This window comes from Oreochromis aureus, linkage group 22 (assembly GCF_013358895.1).
Source record: "Oreochromis aureus strain Israel breed Guangdong linkage group 22, ZZ_aureus, whole genome shotgun sequence".
Taxonomy (NCBI): domain Eukaryota; kingdom Metazoa; phylum Chordata; class Actinopteri; order Cichliformes; family Cichlidae; genus Oreochromis; species Oreochromis aureus.
Window position 1 is genome coordinate 539,878 of NC_052962.1, and position 13,644 is coordinate 553,521.

The 13,644-nt window shown below is 45.0% G+C and overlaps 1 protein-coding gene across 1 annotated transcript in view; it reads left to right on the forward strand.

Annotated features, from left to right (window-relative positions):
• pogza (pogo transposable element derived with ZNF domain a) overlaps positions 1-7,491 on the forward strand; it is a 34,107-nt gene extending 26,616 nt beyond the window's left edge. The window contains exons 16-25 of the mRNA XM_039605609.1: positions 871-1,011; positions 1,114-1,173; positions 1,268-1,383; positions 1,990-2,068; positions 4,977-5,139; positions 5,643-6,044; positions 6,138-6,428; positions 6,523-6,723; positions 6,800-6,930; positions 7,031-7,491. Coding sequence (XP_039461543.1) covers positions 871-1,011; positions 1,114-1,173; positions 1,268-1,383; positions 1,990-2,068; positions 4,977-5,139; positions 5,643-6,044; positions 6,138-6,428; positions 6,523-6,723; positions 6,800-6,930; positions 7,031-7,211 — 1,765 coding nt within the window. The 3' untranslated portion in view covers positions 7,212-7,491. The remainder of the gene's footprint in view (positions 1-870; positions 1,012-1,113; positions 1,174-1,267; positions 1,384-1,989; positions 2,069-4,976; positions 5,140-5,642; positions 6,045-6,137; positions 6,429-6,522; positions 6,724-6,799; positions 6,931-7,030) is intronic.
• Positions 7,492-13,644: the final 6,153 nt, after the last annotated feature.

Sequence of the window (13,644 nt, forward strand, 5' to 3'; positions counted from 1 at the left end):
ATCTAAGGAGCATGATGAGGATTTCATTTTACCTATTACTGCAATTAAGTCATTGAGTGTGATTGGAGAAAAAGAAGCAAATGACCCGGGACAACAAGGGGCATCTTCATAAGGGGAGGCACTTGAGGAGATTTTGGATCTCAAGTCCATCACCTTATTTACAAAGTAATTGAGGAAAGTACTGAAGTCTTCATCAGAAAGTAACACAGCATGCTGAGTTGGAGGAGAAACAATACTGTTGATGGTATCAAATAGAATTCTTGGCTTATTTTTATGACGATTTATGAGATTATTGAAGTAAGAGGATCTGGCCTCTTTGACTGACTCATTAAATAAGTGAAGAAGTTCTTTGAAGTGTTCCCGATGGACAACCAGCCCAGTGGACTTCCAGAGACGCTCTGCTTTTCGACAGGAGCGTCGAAGACCACGGATTTGATTATTTAACCAGGGTGTGCAGGAACTAACAGTGCAATGACTAGTTTTGAAAGGAGCAACCTGATTAAGAATGGCAAGACAGTGTTCATTAAAAGAATTAATAAGGATGTCAACATCATCAGAAGAAGGTTTAAAATTAAAAAGAGAAGAAAACTTTAAAATGACAGAGTCATCAATAACAACCCTCTAACAACCCCCCATGCACATTACGTGGATGTCATGAAAAAGGACCAACACCAAGTTGAGCAGAGTAGATTCTAGTAGAAAAGGCCTACATGTTTTATCTTTGTGGCTCAGATTCTGCTGACAGCTTCATCCTCCCAGCAGGGCGGCGCCACTGCACAAAACCTCTCACTCCTTCACTTTCTCTCTCTCTCTCTCTCTCTCTCTCTCTCTCTCTCTCTCTCTCTCTCTCTCTCTCTCTCTCTCTCTCAGGCTGTCTCGGCCGCTTCAGCGCTGCCTCGAGTGTCTGAACTCGGTCCCTGACCTCAGGACGCACTACCCTTCTCTGGTCCACTGCTCGCTCTGCAGGTTCATCACCTGCTGCTCCACCTCCTACGCCAACCACATGATCAAGTACGCTCCTCTGATTGGTCATCTCACAGTCTCTTTTAAATGTCTTGTTTTTGTTTGTTTGTTTTCCTGAACCGTGTGACTGTCTTTGTTTTTGTTTTTTAGTAACCATGCAACCTGCAAGAAGGTGCCGCCGTACCAAACCATCTTCCATTCTGACCCCAAGTAACCAGACAGCAGAATCAGATCAGTGTGATCAATTATCTACAGGTGAACAGGAACACCTGAATAGTTGACTTGCTCTCATGTGTGTTTCTAGGCTGCCGGACATGTTGATGTGTGTGACATGCAAACTCTTAACCTGCAGAGGAGACCTGATGGCCAATCATCTGACAAAGAAGCCAAAGCACACCTCCATCATGTTAGCGCACACAGGTAACGTGCACAGGTGAAGCACACACATTCAAGGTATACGGCATAAAAAGGAAAAGGTTTTCATGTTGTGAGAGGTTAATGCGTGGTTCGACACCTTCTGACCTTAAAAACGCTGCTGCCTGATTCAGATAATTATTTTGAAATGATTTAAAGTATTCTGTCAGGAACTGGTTCCATGTCCTGCACAGCTGCTCATGATGTGACCACAAGGGGGCACCACAGCAAAATAATTCACTCTGATTGTGAGAGGGTCAGAGCTTCAGGTCAGGAAAGGCTGATCAGAGTGAATCTGCTCTATCGGGAATGGAGCTACCAGGATTCATAGTGACAGTGGGTACATAAAGAGCAGATCTCCATTTGAATACAGTGATCTATGGTAATGTGAACCTGGAGTTGTTTTAATCACTATTATCCACTCACACATTCATCCATCTACTTTCTTCCACTTACTCCACTCAGGGTTGTGGCCGGGCCCGGAGCCTATCACAGCTGTCACATGCCTGGAAACCTCCCGTCTGTTACAGACCTCATAAATCTAACTTAAGTTTTCCCTGATAGATGATAAAGATGGAATCTGCCAGATTTGACACTCTTTTCCTCTTTCAGAGAGTGGGATGACTTATCAGAATGAAACTGTATCAGAGCCGAGAGAGAGTGGAGCCGACACACAATCACAGTCTGACAGGTAGCATGTGTGCGTGTGTATATATGAAAACATGTTGCTACAAAAGATGTTTACGTATTATTAAAATATGACAAATTAACATCCGAAAAACCAACCCCACACACACTCTTTTAAAAAAATGAATAAATCCCCCACTCGCCCCTGCGGGCGGCCTTTATCCTTCAAGCTCGGGTCCTCTACCAGAGGCCTGGGAGCTTGAGGGTCCTGCACAGTATCTTAGCTGTTCCCAGGACTGCGCTCTTCTGGACAGAGATCTCCGATGTTGTTCCCGGGATCTGCTGGAGCCACTCGCCTAGTTTGGGAGTCACCGCACCTAGTGCTCCGATTACCACGGGGACCACCGTTACCTTCACCCTCCACATCTTCTCTGAGCCCTTGTACTTCTGCAGCTTCTTGTGTTTCATCTTCCTGATGTTGCTGTCATTCGGCATCGCTACATCTATCACTACGGCCGTCTTCTTCTGTTTGTCTACCACGCTATGTTCGGTTGGTTAGCCACCACCATTTTGTCCGTCTGTATCTGGTCCCACAGGATCTTAGCTCGGTTGTACTCGGAGCTTGTTCCTGTGCTGCCATGATTAGTGCCTCTGTGCTGTCTTTCAGTCCAACTTTGTCCAGCCACTGGTAGGACTTCTGTATGTCCATCAGACTACACTAAGACTCCAATCCAAATGACATTCCGATATCATCGATGTATAGCCTGGTGGTGTGGATCAGTGAATCGATGTCTCGTTCACTCTTGGCATACAGCTTGATGTCATCCATGTACAGGAGGTGGCTGACAACTGCTCCGTTCCGTAGTCGGTATCCGTAGCCAGTCTTGTTAATGATCTCACTGAGGGGGTTCAGGCCTATGCAGAACAGCAGTGGGGACAGAGCATCTCCTTGGTAGATCCTGCACTTGATGGTGACTTGTGCTATGGGCTTGGAGTTGGCCTCTAGTGTTGTCTGCCACATCCCCATTGAGTTCCTGATGAAGGCTCTCAGGGTCCTGTTGATCTTGGACAGGTCTAGGCATTCCAGGGTCCAGGTGTGGGGCATTGAGTCATAGGCCTTCTTGTAATCACTCCAGGCAGAGCACAGGTTGGTCTTGCAGTCTCTGCTGACTGCTCTGTCTACCTGGTGTTTTGCGCCTCTGGTATTCTTGCCAATCCCTTTCTGTGTTCCGCTCATGTATTGAGCCATTGCCTGTTCATCTTAGCCGCTATGTCCTGACAGGAGCTTCCAGCACCACGTGGAAGCTCCTGTCAGGACAGGAGCTTCCACGTGGTGCTGAGGCAGGTTATTGGCCGGTAGTTGGATGGGACCGGTCGCTTCTGGCGGTCCTTGAGGATCAGGACTGTCCAGCCTTTGGTTAGCCACTCTGGGTGTTTCTTGTCAACCAACAGCTGGTTCATTTGTGCTGCCAGACGCTCGTGGAGTGCAGTCAGCTTCTTCAGCCAGTAGGCGTGAACCATATCAGGGCCTGGTGCTGTCCAACTCTTCATACTGGAGACTCTTTCTTGGATATCTGCCACTGTGATGGTTACTGGACCCTGTTCAGGGAGGTTGCTATGGTCTGGCCTCAGATCCACTAGCCACTGAGCATTGCCGTTATGGGTTGCGTCCTTCTCCCATATGCTCTTCCAGTATTGCTCCGTCTCCAGCCTTGGTGGTGCTGTTCTCATGAGAGTACACCTTGGCTGGTTCTGTGGAGAACAGCTGGTTTATTCTCCTGCCTTCTCTCTGGTGTACCTCCTTTAAGCAGCTGGCCAAGGCTGTGAGTCTTTGCTTGGCAGTTTCCAAGGCGCCAGGTGTGGACAGCTTGCTGTACTTTGTAGGCACCTCTGATAGTTAGCTTAACCTCCTTCCATGGTCTTGCACTCTCTCTCTCTCTCCCTCCCTCCCTCCCCACACACACACACACACACACACACACACACACACACACACACACACACACACACACCTTTTCCACCTTTTTATTGTTATTCAAGTCATTCATGTCCAATGAATAATTTGAAATGGTACAAAGATAAGTGGTGAACTGCCAGAGGTTAATAATGTACATTTCAGAATTATACAAAAAGGCCTTTTTCAGGGAACACAACATAGATTAACAGTTTAAAGCTGTTCTGCAGAAATGGAGGTTGAGCAAACCTTGAAAGCTGGTGCTACGAATTCCTACAGGTGTACTGTACTGCAGAAAGTAGTGTGTTGGTACATAAATGCGGAGAAAAAGACAATAAACAATGGAAGAGAGACAGACCATCATAACACTTACAGATGTAGGTCTGTCCTACAGAGAAACTGCAAAGAAAGTGAGTACAGTTTCCTTCACCATGAAAAGGCTCAGAACTGGGGCAAACTGGGTAATGGGGGGCGTAGTAAGCAGGTCTCAGTTTCAACTGTGAAGACTTCGAGCTGCAGGTTTGACAGGACGAGCTGCAGCAAGAAAGCCATCGCTAAGACGTCAGAATAAGACAAAGAGGCTTGGCTGGGCCATGAAACACCGCCACTGGAACTGCAGACTGGAAGAAGGTTTTATGGACTGATGAATCAAATGTGAAATCTTGGGTTCATCACGCAGGATCTTTGTACGCCGTCCAGTAGGTGAAAGGACGGTTCCACAGTGTGTGGCATCAACTGTCAAACATGGAGGAGGACGTGTGATGGTCTGGGGCTGTTTGCTGGATCTGACAAAGGTGGCTACTTTGAGGAGTCACAGGTTTAGGTCTATTTAGGTCTTTGGTCTATAAACTGATTCCATGGTTTCTGTTTTAACTCCAAATGATTATTTGTACTATGCTTTCATTTCAGAGTGCAATGAGACATATATCTGGGGCAAACTATATTCAATTATTTTTGTGTAATTAAAGGTTTTTCATTGTTTTCCCTTCTGTTTGTTTTATAAATATTAACCCTGCAGCACGACATGTTCTGGCAGTGAGGGCGGAGCCTTCATCCCCATCCACCTCCTCCCCTCCAGCTCTTCCCAGCTGTCAGTCAGACCCCTTCTTTCCTCCTCCTCCTTCTCCTCCCAACCTGCGATGACCATCAAGTTCCTGGGGCCCCGCTCAGTCCCTGGTCAGGTGAGAGTGACTGTGTGATTCCATCCATCCAGTTCAGTTTTATATTCAGTTTAATGTTATCAACAAATCACAACAATCTCCTTAAATCGCTTGAGATTGAAAGGTAACAGTAATGAAGAGAAAGCCCCATCACTGCATTAATGCAACTCACTGATTCCTTCACTCTCTTGGTCTTCATCATCGATTGTGGACAGCTGGGATTTCATGCAGGTTCTGATCACCAGTTTGTGTTATGATGTTCGGACTCGGGTGATTTTGATGGGAGGTTCTCACAGCATAACTGGCCACACTGCCTGGTTTTGTATGTGCTTGTTTCGTTGGTTGCTAGCTCTCATTGCATTTGCTATCCATGGACGTGGAAGATCACAGGCATAACTTTACAAATGTGCACAAAGGTGGGGGTTATTATGACACTGCGGACGACAGGACAAAGACTCGCTGTGGGAGAGAGCCACACTGATGACCAGGATGATGTTGATGAAGGTGGTTTTCTTACTTCTCAGGCTCCGGTCCCTCTGTTGCTCTCCCAGCTTTCCATCGTGCTCTCTTCTCTGTGTCACGGCGTCACAGTGGCAGCTCATCATCACTGCACGTCTCCCACCACAATCCGTTCGTGGATCCAACAGCAGCAGCGCGGCCTGAGGCACCGGATGTGGAGCTGGAAGACGGAGGAGATGGCGGAGTGGGTGTTGGAGCGGTGGGAGCAGCAGCAGATTGTGAGTGAGGAGTTACTACTCTTGGCAGCGAGGGCAGCTCTGGGAGGGGATGGCCGACCCGAGGACTGGTGCAGCTGGACCGTGGACTTCATGCTGAGACACGACCTTGGACCGCAGACCACCAACAGAAATGTGCCGAATAGCCTCAACGACAAAAGCCGCTGCTTCATCGACACGCTCCGCTCACAGGTATCAGGCCCGAAAGTTTATTGATTGAAAAGCACCAACCAAACTTTGATTAGTTGTTGACGTTTATCGTTCTGGTTCTCGGACTGTGTGCAGAGTCGGTCTCCTCACTCTCTCGGCTGCATGGACGAGCTCCCCGTCTTCATTGATATAGACAAGTTCTCCAGCCAGAGCCCAGCTTCCTTCCAGCTGTATGGTTTGCCTGAAGACAGGCCCGTGTTTGACGTCGTCCTCTCCGCTCTGTCTGATGGCAGCTTCCTCCCCCCCCTGCTGTTCTTTACGGGAGCTGCACCTGATATTCCTGAAGGGTTTCCTGAGAATGTGGTGCTGGAGGCTCGACCAGAGGGATTCACGGATCAGGACCGCCTGCTCATCTGGATCGAAAAGGTCTGACACTAGTTTGTTGTGCAAGCAGGAGGATTGGGATTGGTTCACCAAAAGCTGTTGCAGATCATGTGATGTCCTGCTTTTCCCCCTGCAGGTGTGGCACCCCTGTGTGGCCTCGCAGCGTAACAGCAGTAGTCTCTTGATAGCGGATGTCCATCGAGGCCACCAGACAGATGCGTTCAGGCGTGCTCTGTCATCGGTCTGCACAGACGTCATCTTCATCCCGTCAGGATGCAGCTCTCGTCTGCAGCCGCTTGACATCTGTGTGACACGGGTGCTTAGGGACTTCCTGCAGGTAAGCGCACTTGTGCGACTCTGGCCTCTTTGTCCGCCCCTCTGATGTCTCATTGACGTGTTTGTGGTCTCGACAGACCCAGTGGATTCAGCTGGTGTCCATTGGGGGTTTGGATGGTCTGGGTCTGGATCAACTGGCTCTGACTCTGGCCTGTTGGCTCAGTGAATTTTCTTCCACGCTGAGCTTGGAGAAGCACGTCATGCACAGGTGGGAATGCCCGGATTGAGGTATAGCTGGAGGGTATTTGACATCAGCTGTATATTAAAGGTCGTGACTGTGTGATGGCAGAGTTGTTTTTCTTGTGCAGGTCTTTCACGTCAGTGTGCAGCCTTCAGCAGATGGACGATCAGGTGGAGATGGCAAAGATGATTACAGCTTTAACCACGGCGCTGATTCAGCCTCTGGAGACGGGAGAACCAGAGCTGGGACCAGGATCAGAGTCAGTGGAGGAGGACAGAGGGGTGGAGGAGTGTTCTGTCATACTGTAGTACGTCACATTTGACCAGGATACGTTTCGTGGTTTCCATGACAAACACTACAAACACACCTTTGGGCCGCACTTTGATAAGAGAGAAACTGATCAATATTACTGATCCTTGGCTGTAAAACGGCAGGAAAAACCTCACATTCTCCATCATGTAAACCCAAAGAGGTTGTCATAATGACTGATGCACTGATGACTTTTCTAACTAGATTGTTGTTCTGTTACTTTTGCATTGAAAGACTGATTGGGATGTTTTTGTATTAAAATAAAGAAATGATGCTGAATGACTGTTTAATGCTTTTATTGATCAGTAACAAAGGAGAAAACTGAAGCTGCTGCTTCTGATTGAACAACGCAGTCGTGTTTGCTCCAACCAATGTATTTGTTGGCAGGAAGTTGTTTTCCTTTGTCTTCAGCTGTTTGAAAACAAACTTCAGTCCCACTTTGTCAACACAGAGGTCGTGACCCAGCGCCGTGTGACACAGAACAGGAAGTTGGTTCAGTGTTTTCTGAAGTCTGTTCACATCTCTGCTAATATGACATCATTCTGATTGATTTAATGTAAAATCAGCTCGAGAGGATCCAGACCAAACTCCACTCACATATTTGTCAATTTAATGTGACACTGACCAAAATCTGTTGTCCTGATGTAGAAACAGCACAAAGAAGCAGCACGCTGACCTCAGCAGCTGCATTAATGTTCCCATTGTCACTATCAAATATAGAAACCATGAGAACACTACCACTTTCCCAGCATGCCCTGGAGCAAGGCAGCGACCCCCACCCCCAAGGGCAGTCCTGAGCAGCTGGGAGATGCATCATAGGAAGGATTTGAGGATCGTTTAGCCTCCACTGTCCTGTTTAAATATAGGTTTGCATTTACGAGTTGACTCTGCATTCATGTTTTCCCAGTTGGGAACATTTTTCTGGTTATTCCACGACCACGCTGCAGCAACACTCTTACACAAGCACACAACAAACTTTCACCCTTACAAATAATGCACAGCTGTTTAATCGTCCCTCACTGGACTCCAGCACAGCTCATTCATAATTCAACAGTGGGCCAAAAAGGGTTCAGTCAGCCACCAATTGTGAAAAGATGAGAGGCCTGTAATTTTCATCATTGCTATAGCTCAGCTATGAGAGACGAGATGAGAAAAACAAATCCAGAAAATCGCATTCTCTGATTTTTAAAGAATTTATTTACAAATTATGGTGGAAAATAAGTAATTGGTCACCTACAAACAAAGATTTTTGACTCTCACAGACCTTATTAGAAAACAGAAGACATACTAGACCACTGATAATCTTCCTCAATCTGGGGCTCCATGCAAGATCTCACCCCGTGGGGTCAAAATGACCACAAGAGCCACACAGGGCCAGAAGGGCCACCATCAGTAACACTCAAATCCTGCAGTGCCAGACGTGTCCCCCTGCTTAAGCCAGTACACGTCCAGGCCCGTCTGAAGTTCGCTACAGAGCATTTGTCAGTTGGTCAGATGAAACCAAAAGAGAACTCTTTGGTAAAAACCCTACTCGTAGTTGCATCCAAAGAATAGCATACCAACTGTGAAGCATGGGGGTGGAAACGTCATGCTTTGGGGCCGTTTTTCTGCAAAGGGCCCAGGATGACTGATCTGTGTAAAGGAAAGAATGAATGGGGCCATGTATCGTTTTTAATTAAAAGTTGTCAGCGAGGGCATTGATGATGAATCGTGGCTGGTTTTTTCAGCATGACAATGATCCCAAACACCGCCCAGGTAACGAAGGAGTGGCTTCGTAAAAAGCACTTAGAGGTCCTGGAGTGGCCGAGCCACTCTCCAGATCTCAACCTCATAGAAAATCTTTGGAGGAGTTGAAAGTTGTTGCCGAGCGACAGCCCCAAAACATCACAGCTCTAGAGATGTGCATGGAGGAATGGGCCAAAGTACCAGCAACAGTGTGTGAAAACTGTAGAGAGATTACAGAAAACATTTGACCTCTGTCATTGCCAACAAAGGGTATAAAACAAAGTACTGAGATGAACTTTGTAATTGACCAAATACTTATTTCCCACCATAATTTGTAAATAAATTCTATAAAATCAGACAATGTGATTTTCTGGATGTTTTTCTCATCATAATTGAGGTATAGCTATGATGAAAATTACAGGCCTCTCATCTTTTTAAGTGGGAGAACTTGCACAACTGGTGGCTGAGTAAATACGTTTTTGTCCCCACTGTAACTGTTGATGTTGGCAAAGAAAGAGAAGGCAAACTGAGGCAGGTCAGCTGTTAACATTTAATTTCCAAAGAAAGTTGAGCAGAGCACAGCTCTCACATTAGGGATGGTTTAGGTGCGAGCAGCTGTTAAAGACAACGAGTCGGCGTCAGCTGTGACTCCACATCCACCAGAATGACCCAGCACACCTCGACACGGTGAAATGAAGAGAAAACGGCCAGACAAGCCTTTCTAAATGATGTGACACAGGCCATGTGGGACTGGTGAGGCTGTGAGATATGAAAGGCATTATTAGAAGGCCAACATATTTTTAAAACAGGATTTCACAGCTTAACTTTAAAATGTTGGTAAGTTGGCAGCTCTGCAGTGATGGCTGTGTTTGAGCCTTGTTCTAGTCCAGGGGTGTCCAACTCCAGGCCTGGAGGGCCGGTGTCCTCCAGGTTTTATATGTGTCCACAATCCAACACAGCTGATTTAAATGACCTCCTACACATGTCTTGAAGTTCTCCAGAGGCCTGATAATGAACTAATTATGTGATTCAGGCGTATTTACCCAGGGTGAGATCTAAAACCTGCAGGGCACCGGCCCTTGAGCCAGGGGCTGTTTAAAAAACTGAGATGGCCTGTTTAAGATGTTTTTCTACCACAGGAACCATCAATACTTCATACAGATGATAAAAATAATAATGCTCTTTGAAGCTTTAAGTGCTCCAGCCAAAGGCTTTTTACTATAAAATATGCTAATTGTAGTCTAGAGTACAATAAGAGATTTTAAATTATGAACTCCAGAGCCACAGAAAGCTCACGTTCAGGGTTCACCTGAACACACCTGTTGCAGTTTTTAAGGTAAGCTCGGCTAAATGTCCCAGTGTTTGCAGTGTGGCTTGTGTAATAGCTATGAACTAGCAGCACTGCAGCTAACGGCTGATAATGATGGGATAATGTAATTGTTTTATAACCATTTATCTGATAACTTCAGTTCCTACAATATTTTAGCTAATTTAATATAATAATATATAATATATATATATATCATATATATATATATATATATGTATGTATATATATATATATATATATATATATATATATATATATATATACATATATATGATATATATATATATATACATCATGCATTTTAATTTCTCTTTGATAATTGTGCATATTGGGACCCGATGAATGTAAAAACAAAGAATCACCAGATTTTTTTTTTTTTACCCTATTTTTGTTTCTAAGAAAAATGAGAGCCACATATGAAGACATTCGTTTTAAATTTTGATAGAACAGTGTCAGTAAAATGTCCTCGTAAGTGGATACCAGGCCCTTGTAGAGCAAAATTTAGTATTTTGGTCTAGACAACCCAAAATGTGATGTGCACATATGTAGATGCCAGGTCCTAGTGGCGGTCCTAGCCTGTTTGGCACCCTGGGCGAACACTCCCTCTGGCGCCCCCCTCCGTGCACACACACACATAAAACATATTAAGGATTGTACATTAACATAAAACTGTTGTCGGAACCATACTGAATTTCACCGGAGAAACACACACACACACACACACACACACGAAGAGAGAGAGTATGCATAGTATGCAAACAGCTACCAAACAGCCATCATAATTTGTCATACAATGAGAACAGGACAAATCAACAATTGACAAAGACTAATTAATATTAAAATCTGTAACATAATGTATTGTTTGGAGTTTAGTCTGTTACTGTTACTATTTTTACCATTTCTTCTTGGAGCAACTGTAACCCACATAATTTCCTTAGGGATTAATAAAGTATTCTGATTCTGATTGGTTCGGGATGACCTGCCATTATCCAATCACACATCTGCTTACCTGTATCTTTTGCTCGTTTCTCCTCCTCTTTTTTTCTATGTTTTCTAAACTGAGCACCTGATGGCTTTGAACTTTTCTTGTCCATCTTCCACTGGTTTTAATTTTGCACTCCAGTATGAACACCCATCCCCCAACCCGAGGATCACCACAACATAACCTAACAGACCTACACCTTAGTTCACAGATTTGCTCTGTCTAAGGTTTATTTCTGGGATTTCACACAACCCAGGATTCAAATCATGAATACATAATGGGCTTGGATTTACATCATTATGAATGAAATGTGCTCTATCTGGAAGCAACAGGCCCCTCCACTTTCGACGGGTTGTGTGTGAAACTTTAAATCATCAAACTGTAAATTATAAATTTTAAATTGTTATTGATCCCTCTGTTATAACCTGTTATAGATTACCTCTAGTCCTAAAGTGTATATATATTTTCTTACTCTTCTTATATTTATTGTTTGTTTACTTGCACTGCTGTAACTGGAGCCTCGTCGTCTCGTCTCTCTATATACTGGACTGTATGTAGCGGAGATGACAATAAAGTTTACTTTGACTTCAGCAGCGCGCAGGCGCACCGAGGGCTCCCGCGCTCAGTTTTTGCGTATAGAATTTTGAAAAAACATCGGTGCAAATTATAAGTCTGTATCATGATGTCCGGTGTTTTCGTGTTTGTTGTATTTATTTTGTTTTATTTTGCGAGTTGGTTATTAGATGCTGCTCCCCGCCGCCCCGCCCTTTCCTTCCTGTGCCGCAAGCAGCAGGCGCACCTCGCAAATGGAGGGCGCCCTTACTCCCAGCAAATGGGCGATAGTTAACCGATCGGCGCCTATGCCATCCCCAATATGCGCTGGCTGATGTCGGGGCAGCATGAGTACGAGCAAATTATTTTTTTTTTTTGCTGATGCCCGTGATGCCGCCCCGGGCAACCGTCCATGTCGCCTGTATCAAAAACCTACTGTGTGTGTGTGTATATACACACATATACACACATGTATACACACACACACACACACATATATATATATATATATATATATATATATATATATATATATATATATATATATATATATATATGATATGTATATATGTATATGTGTGTGTATTTATGTGTGTGGAAAAAAACAAAACAAAAAAACACCCAGCACGCCCCTGCGGGCGGCCTTTATCCTTCAAGCTCGGGTCCTCTACCAGAGGCCTGGGAGCTTGAGGGTCCTGCGCAGTATCTTAGCTGTTCCCAGGACTGCGCTCTTCTGGACAGAGATCTCCGATGTTGTTCCCGGGATCTGCTGGAGCCACTCGCCTGGCTTGGGAGTCACCGCACCTAGTGCTCACTAGGTGTGTGTGTGTGTGTGTGTGTGTGTGTGTGTGTGTGTGTGTGTGTGTATTTGTATACAAATTTTTTTTTTTTTTTTTTTTTTTTTTTACCTGGGTATAAATCATTTGAGCTTCTAGTTAAATTTTTATTGCATTATTTTAGTATTTTGATGTTGTAATAAACGGATTGGCTCTCGTCCCTGCACAGTTTCAGGTGGTTGTGTGATTGTAACTGGTGTGTGAGTGTATGTGTCAGACCCTGGAGGTGCAGACAGGAGTGTTTAGTTTGTTGCTGTATGGTTTTAATGGTCGTTATTGGGTGGCTTTACCCTGCTTATGCTGTGTTTCCCACGATGCATTTCAGCAGCTACACTGAGCCTTTGATCCTGATGTATTAAAATAAAGAAGTGAAAACAGCCTGAAAGTCACTCATCTGCAGCAGCAACGCTCCAAATATTTTCCCGTTTCTAACAGCTTCATCTGAGTCACACGGGTAAAACGAACACAGTGACGACGTTTTATTTAATGAGTACACTCTAAATCGTCACTTTATTGTGAGCCTGAGCTTGTGTGGTCTCGCACGTTTGCATCCTCAAGTGTTAGTGCTGTGACCTCACATGCGTTTGGTGCACAATAAACAAAAAAAATTACCATTTAAATATTGTTCCTGTGCTTTGTCTCGCATTATGTGTCAGAATGAGCCGGCCTGACTGAAAGTCCCCTCAGACCCCACTGCTTTTGTCCCCTTACAGCTGCCGGTCATCGATTACAAGAGCCATTAGCATCTATTAGCATGTTCATCCCTCTACATAGCGTTGTGAATGGCATCCCAGCATGCAGTCTGCTGAGAGGGTGAACAACAGGAAGTGGATCAGAGCAGCTCAGATTAGTTGATTCTGGAGACAAACTGATGTTCTGCTTCTAAATGCTGCTCCAGCCTTTAATGTGATAATCCTCACTCCTCTCAGGGATAAAACCTCCAAATCTCAGATAATTAAAGCCAAATCATGTGACCCGAAGCCCGGGTCTGCACACAGCTCCAGCTG